Source organism: Schistocerca piceifrons, chromosome 2, assembly GCF_021461385.2.
Source record: "Schistocerca piceifrons isolate TAMUIC-IGC-003096 chromosome 2, iqSchPice1.1, whole genome shotgun sequence".
In the NCBI taxonomy this organism is placed as follows: domain Eukaryota; kingdom Metazoa; phylum Arthropoda; class Insecta; order Orthoptera; family Acrididae; genus Schistocerca; species Schistocerca piceifrons.
Window position 1 is genome coordinate 257349025 of NC_060139.1, and position 16908 is coordinate 257365932.

Here is a 16908-nt window from a genome sequence, read left to right on the forward strand (position 1 = left end):
GATTGGTCCGACCAGGCAACTTGTTTCCCAGTCATCAACAGTCCTATGATGGTGTTGACGGGTCGAGGCGAGGCGTAAAGCTTTGTGTTGTGCAGTCATCGAGAGTATATGAATGGGCCTTCGGCTCCGAAAGCCCATATCGATGACGTTTCGTTGAATGGTTGACACGCTGACACTTGCTGATGGCTCAGTACTGAAATCTGCAGCAACTGCGGGAGGGTTGCACTCCTGTCACGTTGAACGATTCCCTTCAGTCGTCGTTGTTCAAATTTTCAGGACCTTTTTGGCAGTAGCAATGTCGGAGACTTCATGTTTTATCGGATTCCTAATATTCACGGTACACTCGTGAAATGGTCGTACTAGAAAATCCCCAATTCATCGCTGCCTCGGAGATGTTGTGTCCCATCGCTCGTGCGCCGACTATAACAGCACGTTCAGAGTCACTTAAATCTTGATAACCTGCCATTGTAGCAGCAGTAACCGATCTAACAACTGCGCCAGACGTTGTCTTATATAGGCGTTGCTAACCACAGTCCCGTATTCTGCCTGTTTACATATCCCTGTATCTGAATAAGCATGTCTATACCAGCTTCTTTGGCGCTTCACTGTAAATACTACTGTCAGGAGGTTGGTCATGTGGAAGAGGTAGGACGGCCGCATTCTTCCGTCCCACGAAAGCTTGTAGAACGGTGGCCAGCGTCCGAAAAACTGGTTGTTGCCTCGTAGAAGTAGGCCAGGGTCCGGAATCTGCTCGCTGATAAGGGTGCTGTGATGGCGTCGGTCGCTGATCATGGCGAGCGGCGCCAGGAATAAGATGCTGCCGCTGCAGGCACCATTTGATTCATTACAGCTGATTACAGGAGCAGAAATCTGGAATCAGTTTTGCTCGGGCAAAGTATTTTGATAGTTATCAACACATTTCATCGATGTTTTAGTTGATTAATGTTATTCAGATGAAACTGATTGTTTGAATCAAGATATTTTGACTGCAGGCTTCAACTGAGATACCTCAATTACTTGAAAATACTTTTTAGGAAATTGTCAAAAAGTAGGTTAAGCACTGCTCTCCTGAAACTGGCCCAAAGAAGCTTTCACAACAACACCTATTACGTCACTGCATATGAAACGTCTAATAAATGTTATTAATGAAACTGTGTGCCGGACCGAGACTCTCGTGCGTAGGAGAGCTTCTGTGAAGTTTGGAAGGTAGGAGACGAGGTACTGGCGGAATTAAAGCTGTGAGGACGGGGCGTAAGTCGTGCTTGGGTAGCTTAGTTGCTAGAGCACTTGCCCGCGAAAGGCAAAAGTCCCGAGTTCGAGTCTCGGTCCGGTACACAGTTTTAATCTGCCAGGAAGTTTCATTTCAGCGAACACTCCACTGTAGAGAGAAAATTTCATTCAATGTTGTTAATGTTGGACGTATCTTTTGAAAAGAAATCCAGAAGTAGAAACTTTAATGGCACTGGAGTGGTAGGAGCGAGAAGGAAGCTGTCAGGTGCTGGGCCGAAATTACGTTACGAATTTAGCTTAAAATAATTTGTTACGCAGAAATTCAAACTTCAATATTAAAACACGAAAACTTTCATTCCATTTTCACAGAATTAATAACACACGCTCTGTAATTCAAATTGCAATATCTGTTGACATCATGCTGCAAGGAATAACAGCTTAACAGTCTGATGGTGAATTACATGAAACCAAGCTGTAACCACAAATTTTACTCACTGTCTATAGGGCAGTAAAAGAGAAGGTGTCAAAACTCAGATGAGTTTCAAAGACTTTAGATAATAACTACACAAAGAAAGATTCACTTGACAGACAAGTGAAGCCCTGAGTTGAACAAACGTAACTGTGCATACGAAATTTTGACGTAATCCAGTTACAATGTTTTCACCTGATCAAGTCAGTATGAGCCTGCAACTGTAATATAAATTATTAAACCTTGTAAATGACGTTGTGATGAAGTTCAGTACAGTGAATAGATTTAAAAAAGAACACAGCAGTAACAACATAAGTTCAATTAATGAACAACTCTTAAAATTTAAAGCCTGAGTACGCAAATACGAAATAAAATTAATCACAAGCGCACAGCCTTTTCAAAATGATATTTACCTATAATAGCCGAGTTACAGTGTTAAAAGACACTCAGTTCAATCAGAGACTTCAAAAAATGCAATGACAACTTGGAATTAAATAGCAAATTTCTGTAACTAACAGTCCGCACAGTACACAGAACGTGAATAGCAAAGTAATAATTACAGCTGACTCACTTACAATAGGATAACAAATTTTAAAAAAAAGTTTGCATAGAGCCTGGCTTCAAATAATAACACAAAGTTACTAGTCCCACTGTCAAATGGCTGTTTTTTAAAACATCAGTCAACAATGTGGTCTTTACAGTGCATTAAACACAGCGGAATATTTGGAAAGAAGTAACTGATACATAAATTTGTTACCACAACCAAACCACACACATAAAAATAGTGGGAGGCACTTATACGGTAAAGAAGGACCAAATTAGCTGCATTTCTTACTCACAATAGCTACTGATTTAAAACTTAACAAAACGCTGTCAACTTGAGGTCACAACACTGTTCATAACTTGACAGTAAAGTAAACGCATTACTCGGGTTTCAACCAGGACGCGAGAACAGTATAATAATCACAATAATTGTCATCCATGTCTGGAGAACCCGGAAGGACAGAGCCACCGTACAACAGCTTAGCTCTCAAGACCAACTAGAAATAACGTCGTGGCTACAGGTGCTGCAATCCAAGCCTCTCCGACGGTAATGTGCATGCACCCAAACAGCCTCCAACTCTCTGTTAAAATTTCGAGGGAACAATCGAACCAACCGAGGAGACAGAAGACGCAGCAAAACCACCATAAAAAGCATTTGCTGCAAGCTAGCCGCGGACGACATTAACACGATGACAGCTGATAAAATAAAAGTAAATAAAACATCTGCTATGGAAGAGTCTGATAACTTGGAACGTTTTAATGTTGGACCTGAATGAATCTGGTGTGTAACACCACGATTAACTTTCATTACTCCAAAATTTAGATTATAATGAAAACAGGGCTTTCCGTCTGAAGCAGTAAATTGTACACTGAAGTGACAAAAGTCATGGGATAGTGATATGCAGATATACAGATGGCGGTGGTATCGCGGACACAACGTATAAAAGGGCAGTGTGTTGGCGGAACTGTTTTTCTCCCCCCCCCCCCTTATGAGTCCTCTCCCTCCTTTGGTTCCCCCCCCCTTTTCGTTTCTCCTCTCCTCCCTCCTTGTTTCCCCCTCCCCCCATCTGTCCAGGTCCCCCTCCCCCCCATCTGCTCTCGGCTGTGGTGTGTTATCTTTGTGCCGACATTTTAGTGCAGTGTTTACAGTGAGTGTTCAGTGTTGTGTGTCTTCTCCGAAGTCTTGCGAACCGACATCATACTGTCGCCGGGTGTGATTTTTATATCTCTTGCGAACAGAAACCAGACTGTCGCCATGTTTTTTAATTGTCTGTCTACTATGTTACCTGTCTGCTTCCTGTGTACTTTTTTTAGCTTTGCCAACCCTTTGCTTTATGTTTTAACTTTCCACAATTTTCCGCCGTTTTACAATTTCAGTAACCGTTTTATCGCCTGCTTTTATTGTTTCTTATCTTCTTCTTACGTTTTAAAAAGTCTGTAGGCTGCAGAGCAGCGTAATAAGCTGCTGCCAGCCCGCCCCCTTCAGGGGGGAATCGAAATACAATAAAGGAAAAAAAAGCGGAACTGTTATTTGTACTCACGTGATTAATGTGTAAACCTTCCCGACGAGATTATGGCCGCACTACGGAAATTAACAGACTCTTATCTACATCAACATGATTACTCTGCAATTCACATTTAAGTGCTTGGCAGAGGGTGCATCGAACCACAATCATACTATCTCTCTACCATTCCACTCCCGAACAGCGCGCGGGAAAAACGAACACCTAAACCTTTCTGTTCGAGCTCTGATTTCTCTTATTTTATTTTGATGATCGCGGAATGGCAGATGGAGTTAGACGCAGAGGACATTCCTTTTCGGAAATTGTTAAGGAATTCAGTATTCCGAGATGCACAGTGTGAAGATTGTGCCGCGAATACGAAATTTCAGGCATTACCTCTCACCCGGAGAACGCTGTTACCGACGGCTTTCGCTTAACAACTGACAGCAGCGGCGTTTGCGCAGAGTTGTCAGTGCCGACAGAAAAGCAACACTGCTTGAAATAACCGCAGAAATAAATGTGGGACGTACGACGAACGTATCCGTCAAGACAGCGCCGCGAAAATTGTTGTTAATGGGCTATGGCAGGAGACGACCGACGCGAGTGCCTTCGCTTACAGCACGACATCGCCTGCAGCGCCTCTCCTGGGCTCATGACAACATCGTCTCGACGCTAGACGACTGGAAAACTGTGGCCTGCTCAGATGAGTCCCAATTTCAGGTGATAAGAGTTGATGGTAGGGTTCGAGTGAGGCGCAGATCCCACGAAGCCATACACCCAAGTTGTCAACAAGGCACTGCGCAAGCTGGTGGTGGCTCCTTAACTGTGTGGGCTGCATTTACATGGAATGGACTGGGTCCTTTGGTCCAGTTGAATCGGTCATTGACAAGAAATGGTTATCTTCTGGTATTTGGAGGCCATTTGCAGCCTTTCGTGGATTTCATGAGAATGTGCCATGCCACTGAGCGACATTTGTTCGTGACTGGTTTGAGAAACGTTCGCGACAATTCGAGCGAATGATTTGGCCACTCAGATCGCTCAACACGAATCCCATCAAAAATTTATGTGACATAATCGAAAGGTCAGTTCATGCACAAAATCCTGCACCGGCGACACTTACACAATAATGGACCGCTATAGGGGCAGCATGGATCATTATTCCTGCAGGGGACTTCCAGCGAGTCCATGCCACCTCGACTGATCCCGGCGGAAGTTCGAGTCCTCCCTCGGGCATGGGAGTGTGTTCACGGTAGATGATGACAGCCAAAACAGTTGCAGGATAAAGATTTATTAAAATTCTTGACCAAGGTTTCGGTATATATAAATATACCTTCATCAGAAGTAAAATATCCTGAACAGGAAGACACTTTCATTAGCAAAAACTTAGCATTGGAAATGGGAAAGAAAAAACCACTATAGCTTAAGTAACTGTAAAATTACCAGAGTATTACAGGCACAAAAACTTTTAGTCACTTACTAAAATTAAATCTTGCAATGGAGATTAATAAAATAATTGTGCCAAAGGCGTCGTCAGTAGTTAAGGCATCATCTCCATTTATACAACATGATTATGGACACAGGGTCAATGCGAACACAGTTTAGCATCAGTACTTCGCCTATGAACTATCGTGACGAGAGTGTGAAAGCCCTAGGGCAGATGGTTTCGCCGAGAGAGGGCACTTGTGGTATGTGCCAGGCACTCGCGCACATTAAAATCCGTGGATACATACACATGCGCTTCAAAATTATTAAAAGTTGTGCTAATTCAAACCTTCTGTCTTAATAAATAAAATATATCAGAACCATTTAAAAACATCTATTCAAAAAACCATTTCCCACCCTATCATTGAAGTAAAGATTGGATCATCCAAATTTTCAGCAGTAATCGATTCCGGATCACCTATGTCAGTTATAAATGAAGAAACTTTCAACGAAAGTAACAAAGAGAATACCTATCCTACGCTACCATTAGGCAAAATTAAAGTAAAAGGAGCAATATCTGGTAAAGGAGTAGATGTAAAGTTACAGACACACTTATCATTTTGTATTGCAGGTCATACGTTTCACTCAGATTTTTGGATTATTCCCTTATTGACAACAGACGTTATTTTAGGCACGAATTTTCTGGTACAACACGACGCAATTATTGACTTTCTAAATTCCTATTTAATGTTAAAGGATGAAAATGTACAACTGGCATTAGAATTTCAGCACTCTTTATCTGCAGAAGAACAAACAATTAATCGTACAGAGGTCATTGGTGCTTCACGTAACATAGACTGTCATTTGACATTGTTCACAGATACGTACGTACACAACTATAATACTCCAGACGAAGCCGACTATGACGTTATGCAAATGATTTGTGATAAAGTTAAACAGAGCAGTGCATATACAGACGACGAACGTTCAGAGCTACGCAAAATTCTTTTACAGCAAGCTCCAGTTTTTGACAACATCCCTGGTACTATGTCCGGATTTATGTATGAATTTCAAGTTAAACAGCACGACACATTTAAAGCTAAACATTATCCCATTCCATATATTCACAGAGAACAAGTTAAGAAAGAATTGCAAGCTATGCTTGACCAAGGAATTATCGAACCGGCAGTTAGTCCGTACATAAACCCGCTCCATATTGTTAAGAAAAAGGATGGTTCACTTCGCCTCGTACTTGATTCGCGTCACATCAATGACATTATTATTAATGAAACAGATCGCCCACAGTCACTAGAAGAACTTCTACAGAAATTTCATGGTACTGCTATTTATTCCACGTTAGATTTTAAATGGGGATTTTGGCAAATTCAGCTCCATCCGAACTGCAGAAAGTACGCAGCTTTTCTCTGTTTTGGTGACTGTTATCAATTTTGTAAATTACCGTTCGGTTTAACTATTTCTTCAGCAGCATTTATTCGCGGTTTGAATACTATACTTCCGACAGAATTAAAAGACAGAATAACAACGTATGTAGACGACATTCTTATTGCAGAAGCTAACTGGTCTGAACACAATTTGATTCTTGAACAACTGTTACGAACTTTTCGTGCACAAGGACTCACAGTTAAACTCAGTAAATCGCACTTTGGCAAAACTTCTATAAAATTTCTTGGACATGTAATTTCAGCCGCAGGTATTGCGCCTGACCCGGAAAAACTTCAAGCTTTACGTGACATTACTGTTCCTACGACGAAGAAACAATTACGCAGCTTTTTGGGTTTAATTAACTTTTTTCGTAAATTTATTCATTACTCTGCTTTAGACACCCCTAGATTATGTCAATTGACGGGTAAAAACACTATTTGGTCCTGGGATAGCCAAGCGCAGTCTGAATTTGTCAATCTGAAACAAGCTTTGTTGAATGCACCACTTTTATCACATCCAGATCTTACTAGAAATTTTTCCATTGCCACCGACAGTTCTAACACCGCTTTAGGCGTACACATTTTTCAGGAAATTGAAGAAGATGGTTCTACAGTAATTAAAAACATCGCCTTTGCGAGTCGCATTCTGTCACCTGCTGAACGCAATTATTCTGTTACAGAACTTGAAACATTATGTGTTGTAGATTTCGGCATTTTCTTTATGGAAGACATACGACCGTTTACACAGATCATAGAGCTATCCAGTTTTTACTTTCAGCAAAATTTACACATGACAGGTTAAGCAGATGGAAACTTTATTTACAGAAATTTAATTTTACAATTGTTCACATTCCCGGTACACAAAATGTTGTAGCAGACGCACTATCCCGTTCTCTCAGCAACAATCAGCAAGACATCGCAACCAACTTCTGCCAAGCAAATTTTAGCTTCATGTATATTCAACAAGTTGCATTTGAAAATTTCATTTCGGCGTCATTACGAGATCTATTCAAAAGAGTGTCTCGGATGTCGTCAAAAGTAATAACATTTTCTTGAACAAGATTCTGTGTGTCAAAAGTATTGCTTGCGTTGCTGCAAGATGCAACCTGTACTGTATCTAGTCAAATTCTTTCTGACGTTCGGTTATTCGCGGGAGGATGCTGTGGTATTTCAACTATTTGTACTGTTCTGTTATTTCTTCCTGACGTATTACGTTCGGGATGATACCGACTGTCTGGTTCATTCATGATAATCTGTTGTTGCGGATGATTTTGCTGCTGGTAAGACCGACTGTTATTAAACGTACGCTGAAAACTGTGCTCATTACTTTTACGTCTGTCATGATAGTCATTTCTATACGGCGCGTTGCGATAGGAATTGAAATGATGTATTTTCTGTACGTAGTGATTTCCTTGTTGCTGTGCGTTACTATTTGGCGGAGCCGACGCTATACGTATAGGCGGCGAAACATTAAAGCTTGGTTGACCTTGCAGACTACATTGTTGGTTAGGTATGCTAACCGGCTGGTTTTGTTGTTGTTGTGGGGAAAAACCTCTATTGTTACCAAAATTTGTTTGCTCTTGCTGATAATTTTGACGATACTGATGATTAAAATTTTGTCTGTTATTAAAATTATGCTGGTATTTCTTTTTTATTTCGCGAGTGTCTAATGAAAATTGTCACTTTCGGTAAAACTTGTCATATCAGGTTTTCTTTACTCATTCTTAATCCTAGATAGATCGACAGTTGAAGAGCTGTTTTGATAGATATAAAGGATAGTAAAAGAGAAGGCAGCAGTGCAGAAAACTAAAGATGAAATAGCACTACTACGGCTCGGGGCCCTGTGCATGCTACGGCACATATTCATCGAAGCGTAATGAATCCCCTGAGGTCTATTACGCGCTGCAAATAAATTTTAGTTTCTGCGTTACAGGCAATGCCGGTGAAAATTCAAAAACAAATTGTTGTATCCAGTCCAATGCTAGTTTCTGCATTACAGGTCCAGCTGATGAAAATACAAAAGCAAATTGTCGTATCCAGTCCAAACGTGTACCTGTGCTCTGTCATTTTTAAAGTGTTTGTAATAAAAATTATCGTCTCTGTATGTCTTAGCAGGTTCAGGATTGCATGAGAATCTGTTTGTCTGTGTCTCTTCGGATTCTAAGTCACGTAGTCTCTGTAAATTACCTAAGTTACACTGGCTGTGTGAGTGTGACAAAAGTTCGGAATGTGGCGTATGCTGTGACGTGTTAATGACTGAAACATTTTTCATTTCTGTCACTTTAAAACATTCGTCAATTTGGCTGATCTGTTGTTCAAATTTCGTATCTACTTTCGCATCCAGCGTGTGTCAAAGTTCTGCTGGCATTAATTTAAACTCGTCGCGTAACTGTGTTGCGTTTTCAGAGCATTGTTTAGCGACTGCACTAATTTCATCTCTAAGTAATTTAGTTGTGGCTACGCATGTGCTACTTAATTCTTGTGCAACAGATCTAATTTCTTCACTACTATTCCTAGCACAAGTTTTAGTATCCTCACGTAGTTGTTCTTTAGTATCATGACATTGCACGGCAACGGCTGTAATCTGTTCACTAAGTTGTTTGTTCTGTTCGTTAAGGCTGTCGTGTTTTTCATTCGCCTGTTTGAAACTTTCATTAAGTTGTTTGCACGATTCAGTAAGTTGTTTGAAATGGTTGTCGAGTATTTCATTAAGTTGTTGTTTGAGATTTTCATTATTTTATATGTTCAATTCATTGAGTCGTTTGTAATTGTCGTCTTGTTCTTTCTTCGACTGTTTGAAATTGTAGTCTATTTTTTCATTAAGTTGTGGCAATACTGCCATAAATTGATCCATGCTAAAAGTGGTGGCTCTATTTTCTATGCTGTGTGTTGGTGTATATGCATTTGTCATGTTCTGTGTAACCATTTGGTCATTTTCTGATTCTTGAAAAGATTCGCCAATTGGATGTGCACTGTTGGTCACCACACCGGAATCAAATAAATCTGACACTTTTGTGTATATTGGTCAACTTCGTTAGAAACAATTGTCTGTTCGCTACGTAAATTTTGCAAATCAGGCGTGTCAAACTGGACAGCATTCATTGTAACGGAACGTGCCGCGTCATCAGTTGTTACATTTACGGTGGACATAATTGAATTTGTTTGCTCATCATTAGGATCAATATCAGTACTAGTGATCGGCACGCACTGATTATCTGTAATTAGACAGTTATCACTATTACACTGAGTGTCGCAAGAACTATCGGTCAAATTATTCGAGTCGGATATTTCACTCATTGCACATCGCGATGTACTGTTAACAGTTTTTCGCGGCATTTTTCACAAATCAAAATTAAGCACAAAATGAAACAAAGGCAAAGCAAAAATGGAACAAACACAATTACAACAAAGAGCAATAAATTCCCGATGATCTGTGAAACAAAGAGTGACAAATTAGTAAATGCGTTGGGCCAGATGCAAATTACATTTAAGTAAATAAGAACAGATATATGACTACTTCTCAGAAATTCACAAAGAAATACGATCCTGGCCGGTTGTCGCCAAGTGTAACCACCCCACAAAAATAAAATAAATAATATGAATATGATTCTAATTTAGTGTAACCTCAGAACAGAAAAATTCCAAAACCTCTCAACAGTAAAAATTATAATTATGTCGTTCACATTCATGTGTAACGTCCCAACAAAAAAAATAAATTCACTAACCTGGTAATAATACAATGTAACTAACCTCTCAATTAAATTGTCGCTCACTTATGACTTTTCAATAATTGACTGTGAATTTAACCTGGAAAATTTTGGACGTCAGCAGTGCTGCGTCATGGCCCTGAAAGATCATTCTGAATAAAAAAGAGAAAAATTCTTACCTCAATGAAGTCGCCGGATAACGCATATATATCTGCTCTTACAATAAATTTTTCTGGCACAGCCCTGTGCAATGCTGGCCGATAGATTTGTCATTTATGAAAGGGAAACAACTGATTTTTCTTTTGCAATAATCGGGATGATCATGGATTGAAGAAATTAAAAATTCTTTAAATTGAAATGAATGGTTGTTACAAATTACTTTGTATGAAAAGGATTATTATTAGGACATTTTTAAAACATTTACATGGGACATGAGATAACATTACTACATATGCGGGAGGCTGCTTTTTACCTTATACAATAATACTCAGGCTCCGACATCGCTGCACCGCGACCGGCCCAGCCAACACGATACACCAGAGCAGACTAGAGCAGACTCCAGACTAGCAACAACATACTGCTACAGCTACACAGTTCCTACTGCAGTCAACACTGCTCTCTGGTCAGAGACCTTGCATATCGCAGGCAGCGCATGAGCAATACATCGAAATTACATCTGCTCGGACCTCTTGCAGTGTATGTATCTATGGATTTTAATGTGCGCGAGTGCCTGGCACATACCACAAGTGCCCTCTCTCGGCGAAACCATCTGCCCTAGGGCTTTCACACTCTCGTCACGATAGTTCATAGGCGAAGTACTGATGCTAAACTGTGTTCGCATTGACCCTGTGTCCATAATCATGTTGTATAAATGGAGATGATGTCTTAACTACTGACGACGCCTTTGGCACAATTATTTTATTAATCTCCATTGCAAGATCTAATTTTAGTAAGTGACTAAAGGTTTTTGTGCCTGTAATACTCTGGTAATTTTACGGTTACTTAAGCTGTAGTGTTTTCTTTCTTTCTCATTTCCGATGATATGTTTTTGCTAATGAAAGTGTCTTCCTGTTCAGGATATTTTACTTCTGATGAAGGTATATTTATATATACCGAAACCTTGGTCAAGAATTTTAATAAATCTTTATCCTGCAACTGTTTTGGCTGTCATCATTTAGCGTGAAGAATTTCAGCAGTTGCTGTTTCAGCCATGTTTAAAATCTTGAAATATGGGTGTGTGTGTTTGTCCTTAGGATAATTTAGGTTAAGCAGTGTGTAAGCTTAGGGACTGATGACCTTAGCAGTTAAGTCCCATAAGGTTTCACACAAATCACACACGCCACCTCGAGCTGCTGCACTATGCCGGCAAAGGAGATCCGACGCGATATTAGGAGGTATCCCATGACTTCTGTGTATGTAGACCGAGTGCCTGAAATGACAATTAGATTGACAAAAGCAGAAGTCTACAGAATTATATCACAACGTAGATGCACTGTTCTCCGCAGGACTGGCGGAACTTCGTGTCTCCTTACTGTCGCTCAGAGGACGCTGCCAAAGATTTCCAAGAGCTGCTCCAGAGCGAGGGCTTCGAAGTGTTGTACTGTTCCGTGAGGCCTGAGGCGCTCGCCTTCGCTTCAGAGGAGCAGATAAGAGGTGAGTCTGTGGGCCCAACTTTTGGGCTTTGATCTCTCTTCAGTTTTTCCTCTTCATGGTGGACATGGAAACTCTACTTTTTACTATCAATTGTCACATAGCGACATGGGCCGGCCGATGTGACCGAGCGGTTCTAGGCTCTTCACTCCGGAACCGCGCTGCTGCTACGGTCGCAGGTTCGAATCCTGCCTCGGGCATGGATGTGTGTGATGTCCTTAGGTTAGTTAGGTTGAAGTAGTTCTAGGTCTAGGGTACTGATAACATCAGATGTTAAGTTCCGTAGTGCTTAGAGCCATTTGAACCACATAGCGATACGAAAGTACTGCGTTACGCAGTGCGACCACAGAACAGGACGCCCACTGTTTTGTCTAGCCGGTTGTAATGGTGCGTGAAGCGTTCACTTCATGTCCGCCAGCAGGTTTGTACAGGAGCACTGCAATTGGTGTGGATATTCCCTGTCGACATTTCGACGCTACTGCTATGGGCTGGGGTGATGGCATGCATACAATAACGCCCCCTCCTATAGTGCGGTAATCAAAAAGCACTTACACTGAGATAGGCTCTGTGGAACATCGTTGTTTAACCAATAAGAGGAAGGGATTAATAGAAATTAACACATCCGGCATACACCTAATCAGCACGGACAGCCAATTGCAACCTGGCGCACTGAGAACCTAGCACGAGTTCTTAGCTCTCCTGATTGGGGATTCGCCGAACCTCTACCAAGAATTATGGCAACTCGTGGCGTACACAGTCTCGACGCGGTACGACATTCAGAAAACGTTTATGTCAACTGGCTCTGGCCAATTATGTTCACAGTTCGAAGTTTGGAAAATCACCCATTTTCACATCCTCTATCAACTCCGCAACAATGACTTGCCACGAACGAAATTAAAACACCATTAGCCGCGCGGTCTAAGGCGTCTTGTCACGGTCCGCGCGGCTTCCCCCGTCGGAGGTTCGAGTCATCTCTCGGTCATGGGTGTGTGTATCGTCCTTAATATAAGTTAGTTAAATGTAAACGTCGTGTGACTAGGGCCTCCCGTCGGATAGACCGTCCGCCGGGTGCAAGTCTTTCGATTTGACGCCACTTCGGCGATTTGCGCGTCGATGGGGATGAAATGATGATGATTAGGACAACACAACACCGAGTCCCTGGGCGGGAAAAATCTCCGACCCAGCCGGGAATCGTACCCGGGCGCTTAGGATTCACATTCTGCCGCGCTGACCACTGAGCTACCGGGAGCGGACGTAAGTTAGTTTAAGTTAGATTAAGTAGTGTGTAAGCTTAGGGACCGATGACCTCAGCAGTTTGGCCCCATAGGAACTTACCACAAATTTCCAAAACATCATTAAATACAAATGTGCACAAAATAGCAACAACGATGAATAAAGAGGCAACTTCCGTAACAGTAAAAATAATCCAACAATAGTTTTGTACTCTGTGAAGAAAACAGGACAGCTGCTCGATATTGTACATGATTATGGAGTTGTAAATATAATCATTGGTTTCGTACACTGATACAGAAATGACATGACAGCCATTTAGTATACACATGTTTACCTGAAAATTATATGATACTTGTACTGAACGTACAGCGTTAAAAAATATAATGTCCAGTAACTACAATAATATGAAAACAATAGCCGTCGTAAGAATTATTTTCATCTGACACTGTAATTCGGTGATAACTTCCACAACAGGTTAAGAGCTGCTTGCTTGTTTGCCACTGGACAATGAAATTCATACATGCACCGCAGTGTCCATTACACTCATCCGACCATTTCAAGAAACTGTAATTATGTAAGTTAACTCATTTGGTCAAAGGAACGTCGATAATATTAACCCCACAAGGTACGAGTACGTAAGATTCTGTTGGCCTGATGGCCTTGAGGCACACACACACACACACACACACACACACACACACACACACAAAGACACACACACACACACACAAACACACACACACACAAACGTATAGCATAACTGTTTTCGCTATCTTGTTTCTTCTTGTACAAGGCAACCTCGCATTCTGTCGTCCTCATTACTCAAAGCGTAAACACTTGTGGGAATCTGATCATATTTGAGCAGAACTGCGCATGTCGAGGATAAACAGTGCAATCATTTCGAAGTTTGTTACATCAACAACGTGTACAAACTATTCAAGCAAAGCTTTCACCAGTAGAAAGATGATAAATGCTCATTGACATTACATATCACAGATGCAGCCTGATTTGCAGCCGGCCGCTGTGGCCGAGCGGTTCTAGGCGCTTCAGTCCTCAACCGCTCGGCTGCTACGGTCGCCGGTTCGAATCCCGCCTCGGGCATGGATATGCGTGATGTCCTTAGGTTAGTTACGTTTAAGTAGTTCTAAGTCTAGAACCTCAGATGTTATGTCCCATAGTGCTTAGACCGAGCGAGGTGGCGCAGTGGTTAGCACACTGGACTCGCATTCGGGAGGACGACGGTTCAATCCCGTCTCCAGCCATCCTGATTTGGGTTTTCCGTGATTTCCCTAAATCGTTTCAGGCTAATGCTGGGATGGTTCCTTTGAAAGGGCACGGCCGATTTCCTTCCAGTCCTTCCCTAACCCGAGCTTGCGCTCCGTCTCTAATGACCTCGTTGTCGACGGTACGTTAAACACTAACCACCACCACCACCACCATAGTGCTTAGAGCCATTTGAACCTGATTTGCATGATGCTGTACACAATAATCAGAAACTTACTTAGCAACCGTGTTCAATTAGTGGTGACGACATTCAGTATAGGATTCATTTCAGTCCACACACGTCAGAACTCGTTCTTTTCACTGCTGAAAACATTTCCGCTCTTCGTTTTCTACGAGACCGCGTGCCAGATCTGTTGTTTCTCCGATCTGGCTGAAAGTTGGAACACTTCTGTAGTAAACACCCACCTACTTCCACAGGGTTAATCGATTCTGGTGTATCTTATCACAGTTTTAATGCTACAGTTCGAAGTCGAAAGACACCTGATCACTACTAAACTACGGCAAATAGCTCCGAACGGTCTTGTCTCATTTTTGTCGATGTAGTGTTGGTGTAGGACGCAGACATCAGATTTCTGTCGACGTAGTGTAGGCGTATGATGGAGATCCCTGGTTAAAGATTTTAGAGTCAGCACCGCACGATATTGTTATTACACTGTTATATTCAAAAAACACTTTCTTCTCTAATGAAGAGTCGCCCCAGAATTTGGTGACTTAAGACACTAGCGATTGAAAATATGAGGAGTAGATCAACTTCTTGACATCTTTGTCTCTGAAGTCCGTTATTATACGTAATTAGAAAGCTGCAGAGCTTATATTTTAAAAGATCTGCAAAATATGACATCTTATTCATATTCTGATCAATATAAATAACAAAGAATTAATGTAGTGACGTATTACGATTCCAGCAACTTATTCCTGATGTCGTTCAGCGTACTTGATTAGGTTCAAATGACTCTGAGCACTATGGGACTTAACTGCTGAGGTCATCAGTCTTCTAGAACTTAGAACTACTTAAACGTAACTAACCTAAGAACATCACAGACATCCATGCCCGAGGCAGGATTCGAACCTGCGACCGTAGCGGTCGCGCGGTTCCAGACTGCAGCGCCTAGAACCGCTCGGCCACCTCGGCCGGCACTTGATTAGGACTCGAAACGCTGGCGCAGTTATCTAGAGCCCCGCATATTTGACAATAATAGATGCGTCACACCTTTCCAGCATCTTACCAACAACTCTAGTCTTGCATTCACCTTCCCTGCCATTGACTTCATGTGATGGCATTTCATATCGCTTCTTATTATTAGCCCTAAATATATTTAACAACGTGGAGTTCCCTAATAGTTTGCCGCCTACCTTATGATTTCTCTCAATTTTATTTTCCGCGTTACAGTGTACCCACAGTGTTGAGGTAGTCATAAGAAACGTGTACTTCCATTATAATTTTTTATCTTTTATTAGAAGTTATTGTTTTTAACTTATTGAATTATTTACACTGTAGAGCGTGTTACTGTGTGCCGACTGGACGCTGGTGAAAACAGTGAAATAATTTCTGCCTGCAGTTGTGCTGAAGTCGGTGAATCCGTTCGTGAATCGAGTACCTGAGGACCAGAGAGCTGAGTTCCTGGAAGACGTCTTCCAGCGCTTCTGCCGGATGGGTGGGATGACAAAGGACGTGGACCCCATGACGAGGGAGACCAAGTACAATTACAACTACATGTCGATGTCGGCTTTGGCAAGAAAAGCCGCCAAACTTTGCCTCTGATTCAATGCTTCCTGCTGAGCACTAGCAACAATACTTATCTTGTCTAACGGGAGTACTAACTACACGCACGTTCTGAAAATTATTTGAACACGTTTCTTACGACAGGCCGTCAGTATTGAATAAATATGTTGTCAATGATAGTATGTCGTTGTCTTTCCCAATCAATTAGCCAAATGTTAAGTACATTGCTTTCTACCCTAGTTAACTAGTGTAAGAAGCGCGACATTTTGGTCAGTATCAGCCTCATTATCCTCTGGCGAAACTAAATGTGACAGGAGTGAGATTAACCGAAGCATCACGCATTTTTGACGAACTCACCACGCCATCAGTCCCAGAATGTCATGTAAACACTGTCATTAATTCATTAATCACGGCCTATGACTTATTTGCACGTAATCGTCTACGTGAGTTAATTCTCATTTCTATTCGTGTTTGCAATACCCATTTAATTCTATCAACCAGGCACGACATTACTTACCTCCTTATATAGCATGAAGGTGTGAGTTAACGAGCATTTCGCTCTCATGTAAGTATATGACCGAAAGAGTCAGCCTTCAGGAATTGTGAAACGAACCCTGTCGTCCAGGACCGTGTGCCACAAAGGGCGCAGATTCGCCACGAGATGGGGAAACTCACAGGCGTCTATTGGGGCCTACGCGCTGTA

The 16908-nt window shown here is 41.7% G+C and overlaps 1 protein-coding gene across 1 annotated transcript in view; it reads left to right on the forward strand.

Moving 5' to 3' along the window:
* LOC124777730 (juvenile hormone acid O-methyltransferase-like) overlaps window positions 1–16454 on the forward strand; it is a 112299-nt gene extending 95845 nt beyond the window's left edge. The window contains exons 5-6 of the mRNA XM_047253229.1: window positions 11821–11968; window positions 16042–16454. Of these exons, the coding sequence (XP_047109185.1) occupies window positions 11821–11968; window positions 16042–16244 (351 nt within the window). The 3' untranslated portion in view covers window positions 16245–16454. The remainder of the gene's footprint in view (window positions 1–11820; window positions 11969–16041) is intronic.
* The last annotated feature ends 454 nt before the right edge of the window (window positions 16455–16908 follow it).